General features: G+C 41.2%; 1 protein-coding gene across 3 annotated transcripts in view; it reads left to right on the top strand.

Moving 5' to 3' along the window:
- ODAD2 (outer dynein arm docking complex subunit 2) overlaps positions 1–12,868 on the top strand; it is a 156,627-nt gene extending 143,759 nt beyond the window's left edge. For all 3 annotated transcript variants that reach the window (XM_074405155.1, XM_039478994.2, XM_074405157.1), the window contains one exon: positions 12,403–12,868. In XM_074405155.1, the coding sequence (XP_074261256.1) occupies positions 12,403–12,516 (114 nt within the window). In that variant the 3' untranslated portion in view covers positions 12,517–12,868. The remainder of the gene's footprint in view (positions 1–12,402) is intronic.
- Positions 12,869–13,331: the final 463 nt, after the last annotated feature.

Raw genomic sequence — 13,331 nt, 5'->3', positions numbered from 1 at the left:
TCAAAATAACAATAACAATAATAATAGCAGCCATAATTTAGAGGCACATAGCATGAGCACTTTACATTAAGTTTCCCATTTAATCCCACATCTATCTTATTAGGAAAGTACCATTAAAAATCCTAATTTTATTAATAAGAAAACTGAAGTTTAGAGAGAGTTACCTCAGGTTGCATACAGTTAGGAGGACGTAAAGTCAGGATTCAAATTCAGAGTCTGAACTCAAAGCGTAAACTCATAGCCACTTTACTGCATAGTCTATGAGAACAGAAAATTGTCGTATACACTTTGATCTAGCCAATAGCAAAATGCAATTCTAAACAACCTTGTCCACATAGGTGTTTTTAATCCAGCCTTATCCTATTATTTCTTTAGCATTCTTATATAAGAAGCCCCTGTGTGCACAGATATTCTTTGTATTTAATAGGAATAAAAATCCAAGAGCAACTTGAAGCCATTCCAGATGATACCATCAGCTTCTTCCCTGGGCAGGCAGAAACTTGTCACTTCCTTTTCCTCTGATATAGGGTACTGAGCAATATCCCACAATCTCCTGACCCAGCCAGTCATCAAGTCGTTCTCCATTTCTAGCATTTTTGGAAGAAAGTCAATAAGGTTCTCTCTCTTATTTATCCCATTTCTGCTCCCAGTGCTATAAACCCAATGTGTGAATCTCCTGTCTGTCTGCTTGGGCACAATAGCTCTCTGGTGGAAAATTCATGAAGAAACATGGAAGAAAACCCAGAGGATACACTTATGAATGTCTGCACATAGCACTGGATCAAATAAGCAGATCCAAGTTGTGCAGACATGGACCTCAGATCACATGCACACCTATCACCTTGAGGAGGACAGACACCAATAAAGGCAAGACCCTTGAATCCCTTCACTGACCGACAGAACCAAAGGTTTTGCCCCAACCAGCAAATGTTAACTCTGCTTTGAGGCCTCTGGCTCTGGTGAGCTGTCATATGAAATGAATTACTAAGGCTCAGTCTGGATGTGCAAGAAACTGCAGTGGAGTCTCCATTAGAGCAGAACTCCAGCCAACCCGAATAGTTGGGAAGCCATTCTGTAGGTAGACACAATCATTTCTTGTTATGGGGTGGTGCATGAGTGCTATGACATCATCACAAAGCCTTGTAAACAGGAGAATGTCAGAAGGGCTCGCAGTTCAAATCAGCTCTGGGCACTTAAGATCTTTTGGGAAAACTCCTCAGCCTGGTATGTAGGCTGGTATTCCAGAGCTCATCCGGCTCTAATTAAAACTCCTATTTCCAGGCTATGTTCACCCAAACAATGTCAAGTCAAACCACAAGAAAATCTGTTATCACTCAAATTGGTACATATTTTTCATGCAACTGAAATCTTATATAAAATCATAAACTGTTCAAGGGAAATGTAAAAATTGAATGCAGACCCGATTCCCATGCTACCTTTGCCACACCTTCCAGGAGATGTGAACTGTGGGTCGCAGCTGCATGCCGAGGGCATGAACCTTAAGATCAAAGCCCTTTACACCAGAGGAAGCATTGGTGTTAACCCAATCTACAAACCACTCCTTATGCCTGTCCCCACGTTCTCATTCGCTCCAACATTGTAAAAAGTTATTTGTTTGAAAGATGTTTTAAAGTGCTCTGTGCAATTAAATTTTCAAAAGCATGGGGACTAGTTTTCCTTCCATGTATATATGAAACTCCCAATAAATTTAAAGTCCTCGGGTGTGTTTTAGGGGAGGTGGAGCATTAAAAAGAGAAACATTTGAAAGGAACAAGGACTTCAAAAAGGTAAGCCCCTTAGAATATTTAAAATGTCTGTATTGTTGGAAAGGAAGTCTATAGATCAAAAAACAGATACCAAAAAAGTATACCAATTTCATACTCATTTGTACCAAATTTGTATCTCACATTCCTAAGAAAATGATTCCTTTTATGTAATTATGACCAAAAGATAAGAAACCACCCTCACCTTGCTCCGTGTGTTAGTGATTTGAAAACACACACTGTACTTTCATTTCTGTCAGTGGTACATCAAATTCAGGATTTTGTACTGGGTTTCTGTTTTGCTAGTATTTCTATTAGTTTTAAAGAAACTAGTGCCTTAGTTTAAAGAAATTAATGCCTTAGTTTGCTTGTGAGCCTCTTAGGAAAATAGAAACATATTTCTGAGCCCAATTCAAAACCAAGACACGTATATGTTACATATTTTTCAGATGGTGGTTTGGGACAGTAGCATAACCTTATTCAATTTGTAAAACAGCATTAGATGCATAGCCTCTGGGTGTATAACAAAGCAATGAGTAACATTCACTGACAATAAAGTAAAACTCAGGAAAAAACAATACAGTGAGCTAGCAGCAAAACTCAAAGAGGGTCATGGGGGTACTTCTCAATATTAAGCCATTCAGACCCTGAGCACACAGAAAATTCTGACTTCCAATTATACCTTTGATTGAGCCTGTACTTAACTAAGTAAAATAAAGCAGGCTAAATTCAGCAGTAGAGAATAAATCATAGTGCCTGGCACATAGTAAGCTTGGTAGCTAATGAAATCATTTCATGTTATGCAAATGCTAGGTAACCTGTGGGCTTGACATTAATGAGTCACTCAAGGTAAATTTAAGGAAGCAACTCTCATATACCATTCTAAGCCACACGTTTCCTCTCTTTATTTTTTTTTAAAATTCAATCTTGCCCATCCTATAATTTTTTTCTTTTCTTTCTTTCTTTCTTTTTTTTTTTTTTCTAAATGGAGTCTTACTCTGTTGCCCAGGCTGGAGTGCAGTGGCAACTTCTTGGCTCACTGCAACCTCCACCTCCTGGGTTCAAGCAATTCTCCTGCCTCAATCTCCTGAGTAGCTGGGACTACAGGTGTGCACCACTACAGCTGGCTAATTCTTGTATTTTTACTAGAGATGGGGATTCCATCATTTTGCTCAGGCTGGTCTTGAACTCCTGACCTCAAGTAATCTGCCTGCCTCAGCCTCCCAAAGTGCTGGAGTTATAGGCATGAGCCATCTCGCGTGGCCCTATAATTCTTTAAAATAGTAGGCTACTGGCCGGACACAGTGGCTCATGCCTATAATCCTAGCACTTTGGGAGTCCAAGTCAGGCGGATCACCTGAGGTCACAAGCTCGAGACCTGCCTGACCAACGCAGCGAAACCCTGTCTCTACTAAAAATACAAAATTAGCCGGGTGTGGTGGCACACGCCTGTAATCCTGACTACTTGGGAGGTTGAGACAGGAGAATGGCTTGAACCTGGGAAGCAGAGGTTGCAGTGAGTGGAGATCATGCCACTGCACTCCAGCCTGGGCAACAAGAGCAAAGCTCCATCTCAAAAAAAAAAAAAAAAATAGTTGGCTGCTGGATTTCATTGGTTTAATTTTTTTTCTTTTTTTTTAATTGCATTTTAGGTTTTGGGGTACATGTGAAGAACATGCAAGATTGTTGCATAGGTACACACATGGCAGTGTGGTTTGCTGTCTTCCATCCCCTCACCTGTATCTGTCATTTCTCCCCATGCTATCTCTTCCCACCTCCCCACCCCCCGTCCCTCCCCCATTTCCCCCCAACGGACCCCAGTGTGTAGTGTTCCCCTCCCTGTGTCCATGTGTTCTCATTGTTCAACACCCGACTGGATAGGGAAAATGTGGTACATATACACCATGGAATATTATGCAGCCATCAAAAACGATGAGTTCACGTCCTTTGTAGGGACATGGATGAACCTGGAAACCATCATTCTCAGCAAACTGACACAAGAGCAGAAAATCAAACACCGTATATTCTCACTCATAGGCGGGTGTTGAACATTGGTTTAATTTTTAAGCTAAAATTCAACCAACCAGCATATGGGATATAGCATGAAGCCTTGTGGTTAACGTAAGAAACTTAAGGCAAAATAAATTCCCCAGCAAAGAGTAGCCCTCTTGGTATACTCAGGACTAGAAGTTACTCAAATTTAAAAAAAAAAATTATTTATAGAGTAGAGTCAAAAAATGTACCTGCTTGGATTTAATGTTTTCTTCTCACTAAGTCCTGTGAACACACAGGAGATGCTCTCTCCAGCAATCCTTATCTGGTTGGCTCTGAGAATAGCCACCGCACAGCAGCTTTCTGTATGCCAAACATTATGACTCAGACACTCGACACTCACAGTCCATTGGTTTATGCAATGTGAAATTATATAACTGGATCAAGAGTTTGGGAATAAATATAACCGACTCTTGGAAAGCCCAAGCAGAGACTGCAGAACAATGACCAGGTTTAAAAGAGGATGGGCAAAATGCAGGCTAGATTTTGACAGACATCAGATCAAGGGTTTCCTTTCCAAGGGAGCTGTACAGGGTGGCAGCAGCCAGTGCCACGTGGAGCCTGGGCCATCGGTATCCATGGAGGTCAACCAGCGACAAGGCAGGGCCTGGAGCAGGTGCTGACAGAAGCTAGACTGACCTCAGGGCCAAAATTCCTCCTTTCTTCCAGACTAACCAGCCCAACCCTCCAGGAAATAAATGCCAGAACCAGACTTCTGAACCGGCAAAATAATCACCATGAACATGAGTAGCATTCATGGAGCATTTGCTTTGTACTGGGCAATGAACTATGTGATTGAAATGTATGACCCATATGAAGCCAGGCTGCCTCACGGTCCAGTCGTGACCTGAAAATGCAGTCAGAGAAACGAAAGCCTAGAAACCCAATAGCAACTGAAAATATATTTTTTTAAGAGACCAGGTCTCGTATCACCCAGGCTAGATTGCAGTGGTACAATCTTAGCTCACTGCAGCTTTAAAGACCTAGGCTCAAGCAATCCTCCTGCCTCAGCCTTTCAGACCCACCCAGCTACTTGGACTACAGGTGGACCTGACCACACCCATGCCTGGTTAATTTTTTTTTTTTTTTCCTTTGGATAGAGGCAGGGTCTCGCTGTGTTGCCCAAGATGATCTTGAACTTCTGGCCTCAAGCCATTTTCCCACCTTGGCCTTCCAGTGCACTGGGATTATAGGCGGCACCTGGCCTGAAAGTAATTTGAATCCTAGTTTCACTCTCTCTTGAAGATAGTGTACAATCATGTACTATTAAACTTTAAGACCTTAATCTTTCTTATACTCAGTATATTTCTCTCACCTCAGAGTTGCTTCTAAAGCAACCTTTCTGCTTCAAGCCCCTCAAACTCTTTGAAACAGGACAAAAGTTCTCTCTTTCTCCCTTTCTCATTCCTTCTCCTTCGGTTGCTCTTTTCTGTCCCATAAGGAGTCCTCTGCCCTTGCCAGTGTAAATTTCCCCCACCTGTGCTCCTCCATGCTTGTCTCACACACTGCAGACTTGGGTTTACAGCAGGCTGGGGGAAATCATCAGATGACATGAGAAGGGGAAAGACCAAAGGACATAAAGACAGGAAGAGGCTGTGAATACAGGTGTTTAAACATCTATCGAAGTTATATGTTTAATTCATCTTTGCAATGACACTCAGAGGTAGGTGATCTCTTTACACATATGAGAAGGTTGGGTTAAGGGTTTCACTAATGTGCCCAGTAACTGGGAGAGTCAGGGTACAGATCCAAGATGCTTTGACCTCAAAACCCATACCTTTGACTACAGTTTGATACTGATTTTTCTGGGAAGGAGTGAACACCATAAGGCATCTAGATTCCTTCTCAGGTAGTTGGGGTTCGAAGCTAGGACTCTATTTCACTTCTTTCTGGATTTAAAAAGCCACAATGACAAGACGTGTGAGAGGGGAGGCCAGGGACTGGAACGGAAGCAAGGCAGGTGGCTGTGGGAGGGAGACGGAATTGCTATAGCTAGCAATCTATTTTCTTCCCATTACCTAAACAACAAATATAGGGCAATTGTAGACTGGATTTTTTTTCTAAATTTCATTCACTGTGTAAATCAAGCTTTTAGTGTAGCATTAGGTCCTCTAATCTGGGACCCAGAAACACCTACAGGTAACTGGCATTATTCGTTGTGATGACCTGGCTATAATGACAAAATTCATAAAGTAATCATTCTTGTCTAGTAAAGTGATTGACTGTTGGGAGAGTTTTTGTACTATATTTTGTATAACAGTGAAGTCAACACAGGGACTCATGAAGCCTTATGAACCATCTACTTGGGAAAAGAAGTGAGAAAATAAGTCATGTAAAGGGAAATTAATAACTTTTTAAAATCCTATAATCAAGGGGTTGTACAATTACGTAATCGAGGGATCAGGTCAATCCCTTGATTATATAATTTACCAAGAAATTAGTTGGAACGTTTTGCTTTGATATAAGAAATAAAGATCAGAAAGCAGAAGTGAGGAAAATAACAGGCCCATTGGGCACAGAGACTTGTGAATATCAGGATCCGTTGGGACCCAGGCTGGCAGCACTCACATTCAATGATTTAGTGGTGGTGTGGAGGAGTGAAATCTCCAGGCTTACAGCTGGCACGTCATACTCCAGGATAACAAAGGTGACCATGGTGGATATGGGCAATAAGGAGGTCAGTAAAATCTGTGTGAGTACGAAAAATGGTGTCTGAATGGTGTGAAGTATGTACGTAGAAGAAATCGCCTAAATTTTATAAAGTTAGATCTGCCTTAAAGACTGTCTATAAACAGCCATTTGGACCAGCAATCCCACTACTGGATATACACCTAGAGGAAAAGAAATTACTTTGTCAAAAAGACACCTGCCTTGTGTGTGTATTGCAGCGCTATTCACAATAATAAAGATATGGAATCAACCTAAGTGCCTGTCCGTAGAGGATTGGATTTTTTTAAATGTGGTATATATTTGCCATGGAATGCCTACTCAGTCATAAAAAAGAATGAATCATGTCTTTGGCAGCAACATAAATTGAACTGGAGGCCATTATCCTAAGTGAAATCACTCAGAAACAGAAAGTCAAAACCGCATGTTCTCACTTATTAGTGGGAGCCAAAAAGTGGGTACACATGGAATAATAAACATTGGAGACTCCAAAAGATGGGAAATGGGAGGAAGAGTATAAATCTGCACTTGTACCCTCTAAATAGATACAAATTTTTAAAAAATAACTTTAACTGACTATATAGCAAATTGAGGTATAAAAAAAGAGGTTAATAAAAATTCTGAACTATAGATCATGAGTTAAAAGTTACAAGCTAGGAAAGGGATTTAAGTGTGAATAGCTATACGAAGACATCTAAGCTATGTGTGAGGATAACCAAAGAGAGTGGCTACTCTGTTCTTCCCGCCCATTATTTTTCCATTATTTCCCTTTCCTACACACAGAGAGAGAGAATGAGAATATTTAAGTGTGTATGGGTACACGCATCCATCTGTGTGTATGTATAAAACTGTGTAACAGGCCGGGTGTGGTGGCTCAAGCCTGTAATCCAAGCACTTTGAGAGGCGGAGGCGGGTGGATCACCTGAGGTCAAGAGTTCGAGACTAGTCTGGCCAACGTGGCAAAACTCTGTCTCGACTAAGAAATACAAACTTAGCTGGGCGTGGTACTGCATGCCTGTAATCCCAGCTTGGGAGGCTGAGGCAGAAGAATCCCTTGAACCCAGGGGCAGAAGTTGCAGTGAGACAAAATCGCGCCACTTCACTCCAACCTGGGTGAAAGAGCGAGACTCTGTCTCAAAAAAACAAAAACAAAACTGCATAACAATCTTATACTGACCTACATTTCCATGGCCATGGCCTGGATCCTGTCAATACTCAAAGCAACTTTATCTGTAAAATCTCCAGATATCTCATTTGCTGACTAGAATGTCTTGTTTTCGCCCTTTTCCTATGCTTTGATCCCACCAAACTGTTTTCCTGCATCGTTGAGGCCTCACTTCCTAATTCTCCCAGCAATCAGTAGCCTCCTGTTTTCACTTCCCTTCCAGCCCAGCACAGACCATATGGCTGTTCAAATGAATCACACTCCTATAATCTATTTCCTCTGTCTTATTCCGGGGATATTGAATGATGCTGGAGAAAAATAATAATACAAAACTCTCGAGGCATGAGCCCCTTCAAATGTCCCTGTTTCCCTCATGCAGAAAAGAATCTTTCTCTTGAATCTCAGAAGATGGATCATGTCTTGTTCCCTCCTGTTTCTCAAAAACATTGTCTCTTATTAGTAAATTTCCCAGTTGAGGCAATTACTCTAGATTCAGCATGAAGAGTTAATCAGACAGGGACAAGACAGGGTGCAAGGACAGCGGGAAGCTGTTGTAGGCTTTGCTGGGATGAATGACAACGGTAATGAAGAGAAGTGAATGACTTTGAAAGATGTGTAGGCAGATGAATCACAAGAATATGATAATCAGTTGGATGCAGCACAGGGAGATGAGGGTGGGAGTGAGTGTGAGGCAGGGAGATTTCCGTCTTGAACAACTAAGTGATAACATCTATTATCGCTACAGGAAAATACTTGGAAAGAGATTCATGTTTATATAGAAAAAATTAAAAATTCCATTTGGAATCTGTTAAGCTTGAGGTAGCTGTGAGACTTTCAAGTGGAGAAGGCTAAGAAGTGTTGGATATGAAGTTTTCCATTCCGAAGAAGGTTCTGGGGTGAAGGTAGAAATTTAGTAGCTGGTTCCATATGAATGCCATTTGAATTCAGGTAGTGAAAGATGTCATCTAGGGAAGGAGAACAGAGTGAAAACAGAAGAGGAATTTGTGCTGATGAACTCTCGCAATTTTTGTTTGGAAGAAACAGAAAGAGCCATCGATACAGATTGAGAAGATGAGAATGAATGGATAGGAGGAAAAGCGGGGGAGCACGGTAGAGAAGGAGGAAGTGGCCAATGATATCAAGTGCTGTTAAGGGGTCAGATAAGATGAGAACTCCTAAGTGTCCACTACTGCTGGCCACATGGAAGGAAGTTACCGACATCCTCTGAGAGAGTCATTTCAGAGGAGGCGAAGGCAGAAAGCAGCGTGGAGTGAGTGGGATGGAATTTCAGACTGGAGATAGGAATTCCAGACAACAACTCTAAAGAAATTTGGCTAGAAAGAGAAGAAAATGGGGTCAAAGTGGTGTCTTTTTGTTTTGTTTTATTTTTAATGTGTAAGACATGTGTTTCAATAATGGAATCATTAGAAAGGAAGAGGTGAAAGCTGAAGTAGAAGAGAGACAGGGAGTATTTGGTAGTAAAATGTCCTAAGAATAAGAATGGATGAATACAAGTGGATTGTGGGCCTTGGATAGGAGAAAGCCATTGTAACTGGAAGTTAGGATAAAAAGATCTGCTCAGATGCTGGCATAGTTGCAGTTTTAGGAAGAGTAGTTTCTATCTAATGGCTTCTACTGAGTTTATGGAGGAGACCTTGTTGGTCATCTTCTGGAAATGGGGGCTGGAAGGAAGAATGGGAGATTGAAGAAGAAGGAAGATTTAAAAGAGGCATTGGAAAGGGAAAGTAACCTAATGAGAGAGACACAAATTTTGATTCCTGGGCAGTGAATGAGAATCCAGTTGAGGTTGAACTGATAGTGGACTGATTTGCCTTGTTGACATACAGCCCTCCACGGGCTCAGTTATTGGTGAAGGCACAGGGAAGAACAGAGTTGGATTTACGGACACTTACGGCTTTCCTGGATGGATGTCGTAAGGAGGTTTAAGAAACTGGTAATGAGAATGATTCAAAAGATGGACTGTGCCATCTAAGCTGGTTGGAGGAAATGAAGACAGAAGATGGTTAAAGAAAAAGTGTATAAGCCCATGAAGAAGAGATCATGATGAGAACAAACAAGTAAGATGTTGGTTGCATAGCCAAATCGTGGGAGGAGACATTGTGGTTGCAGAGTTTGGAGGTCAAATTGTTAAAAGTGATGAAAAGGCAGCCGGGCGCGGTGGCTCAAGCCTGTAATCCCAGCACTTTGGGAGGCCGAGGCAGGTGGATCACGAGGTCGAGAGATCGAGACCATCCTGGTCAACATGGTGAAACCCCGTCCCTACTGAAAATACAAAAAAATCAGCTGGGCATGGTGGCGCGTGCCTGTAATCCCAGCTACTCAGGAGGCTGAGGCAGGAGAATTGCCTGAACCCAGGAGGCAGAGGTTGCAGTGAGCCGAGATCGTGCCATTGCACTCCAGCCTGGGTAACAAGAGCGAAACTCCGTCTCAAAAAAAAAAAAAAAAAAAAAAAAAAGTGATGAAAAGGCTGGGTGCGGTGGCTCCCACCTGTAATCCCAGCACTTTGGGAGGCCGAGCTGGGTAGATCACAAGGTCAAGAGATCGAGACCATCCTGGCCAACATGGTGAAACCCCATCTCTACTAAAAATACAAAAATTAGCCAGGTGTGGTGGCACGCGCCTGTGGTCCCAGCTACTCAGGAGGCTGAAGTAGAAGAATCGCTTGAAGCCAGGAGGCAGAGGTTGCAGTGAGCTGAGATTGTGCCACTGCACTCCAGCCTGGTGACAGAGCAAGACTCTATCTCAAAATAAATAAATAAATAAATAAATAAATAAATAAATAAATAAAAATAAAAGTGATGAAAAATCAGGACCCAGGTGTGACCCTGAAAGTGGAGGGCTGAAGTGTGAAGATCAGTGACAATGGGAGGTCAAGGAACTGAGAGGGCAGACATTCCTCACTGCCCCAATTTGAACAACAAGATATTCTTATATACAACCTTCTCAATGTTTTGCATTATCTCTTTCTTATCTAATCTTATTGAGACAGCCAGGTGGGAAGGGGTCCCCAGAGAAACTTCAGATGGCCTGAGCACTGAGAGGAATGCTCACTGGGGTGGAGCCAGAGAAGCTCCTGCTGTTTGCAGCAGGGAGAGCCCAGCCCCTCCTTCTTCTGGGTGATAACTGGGATTCAATCTTCGAAGCAGGAAGCACACCAGCAGGGACTCTGGCTTTGCAGTGTCCCTGTTTCTATTTTTCCCCCTGTTTTGCCCAATAAATTCCATTTTTCTCCCCCTTCAAATTGTCTGTGAGCCTAATTTTTCATGGCCTTGGGACAAGGACCCTGTCTTTAGCTGAACTAAGAAGAGAGTCCTACAGCATCATTAATGTAGGATTGGAATTGATATTTAAGTATGATGTGAGATTACCATTTCTGTTTTCTTCTATTGTATAAGCAGGTGTTCTGGGGCCATTTATTGAACAGTTATTTCATTCCAAAATATCCCTTGAATTTGTTCCTTCCTCGTGATCCTTGTCTTTTATTCTTTCCTGTCACCTCTGCATGAAGTAATATACAGTCCCCTTCCACCTCTTTTCTCTACAGTCCATACTTTATAATTTGCTGTAAAAATTACCTTTCTAAATTACAAATATGACTATGTCACTCCCCTGATTAAAGTTCTTAAATAACTTCTTTTTATTACCTACAGAGTAAAAGCCACACCCTAAGCTTGGCATACGTAAGACATTTCGTGATATTTTTCTAAGATTTCTTTGCTTATCAAATCATCCTCATTTTCTGGCGTTATCACATTTGCATTCAAATGCTACCGTGCAGAAAAATATGTAATTCAAATTTACTTTTAAAAAGTCTTTTACCAGGACTATTAATTAGAATCATAATTGGTAGATTTTAAATGTTCTAATTCATTTATTTGTCTTCTATGCATTAGATTCGGTAAGTTTCTTTAAGCACTTACTATCTAAAGAAGGACAGAAAGCATTAAGCCAAAGATCTGTTAAAAAAGGAAAAATATGTGTAGCGACAGACATTTGAGTAAACTGCTACTGAGAGCCTGATGGGGAATAAATGGCATTTTAATGGAAATCATGGAGGCTTTGAGGAAAAGTTGGCTAGGTCTGTTTTGAAAGATGAATAAAATTTACCAAGCCAGAGAAGGGGATGCGAAGGCATTTTAGAAAGGGGATAGCACCAATAAAGTCAAGAGAAATGGGAAAGTATGATCTTGGAGAAGAGGAGAAAGATGAGTAGCTACAAAGGTATTGAAGCCAGAGGGCACAAACGCTCAAGCACCAGTTAATAGATCAGCTCTAGGTAGTTGGCACTGGAAGTCACTAAAAGTCCCTAGTAAGTGACTGGTAAATTGAGGTTGTGACATGATCAGGCAGATTGGAACTCAGAGAGATTAAACGTAAGTGGGTGTCCTACTAGTCTAAGCATGGTATGCTGTTGGCTTGTTCTGATTGCTGGAAAAGCCAGAAAGGATGCCAGAGAAATTTCAGAAGCGGGACCCCAAAATAGCAGTTAGATACCCAAAGAAACTGGGGAGGAAGGAGTCTAATTCAGCTCCAGAAAAGTAAGAAGTGCATGAGGAATTCCTGCATCTGATTAAGCACCGTTTGCATTTGCATTTGCTCAAATGGAATTTCTTATGCTTTTTGGTGGCTTTAAAAAATATTTACTAATGAAAATTATTTTCAGAGCCTAACGTTATGTCTTTAGATTAATGCTTGTGTTCCTGTGTCCTTTTTCCTCCTCCTTATGTGTGACAGCTTCTGCTGGATATGGTTGGGTCCCCTGACCAGGATCTCCAGGAAGCTGCAGCTGGTTGTATATCCAATATCCGCAGGCTGGCTCTTGCTACCGAGAAGGCAAGATACACTTGAACTTTAAATGGACATTACAAGCTACCAAATTCTACATGGCACAGGACATGTCACTCCCATGACCAGGAAGCCTAAATTGGGAAACATTTATTAGCAAATCCTTTCAACCGTCTAAATGAAAACACACAAATTGAAAACACACAGGATGTTTTTCATCTGAAAATTGCATGGAGACTTTTGCTTCTATTTAATGTTTGAGGGATATGACATGTAATAAGGTGGAAAGCCAGTAAATCTGTGATAAGTTTCTGAGAATTTGAGAATATACATATACAGTATACATATATAGTGCAGTGATGCTTTTGTATTTGTGGTGGTTTTAATAAAGGATACGGCCTTTCCAATGTGTAGTTTCATGGTTGTTCATGAATGTCTCTACAATTCCCTTTCTGTTAAACCAATCTAACCATCCTGTCATTATGGCTTTGTCTGTTTGATCACTTGCAACCCACGGGAGAGTTCCGAGGAGATGTGCTGATTTCACAAACTGCTATTAAATAGAATTTAGAGTTAAGCAGCTGGACTGAGAGAGATCATCCCAAGGTCATCCCAAATTTCTCCTAAATATTAGCAAACATCTGAAAGGACAATATGTAACTGTCACTGTACCAGATAATGCAAATCACACGAACATAAGCAATGAGGTTTTTTTAACCCTTGGATTTACAGAGCATAAACAATTATGTTTTATATCTCACAGAGATTTACCAACATTTTCTTGAAAGCAATTAATTGATACTGATGTAAGGATAACATGACTTCACATAAAATTGCTTTGAATTTCTGAACTTGTTTTCAGCACACGAAGTACTTTT

The sequence above is a fragment of the Saimiri boliviensis genome, chromosome 8 (assembly GCF_048565385.1).
Source record: "Saimiri boliviensis isolate mSaiBol1 chromosome 8, mSaiBol1.pri, whole genome shotgun sequence".
Taxonomy (NCBI): Eukaryota; Metazoa; Chordata; class Mammalia; order Primates; family Cebidae; genus Saimiri; species Saimiri boliviensis.
The sequence above is the reverse complement of the archived record's forward strand: the minus strand, read 5'-3'. Positions and strand labels throughout refer to the sequence as shown.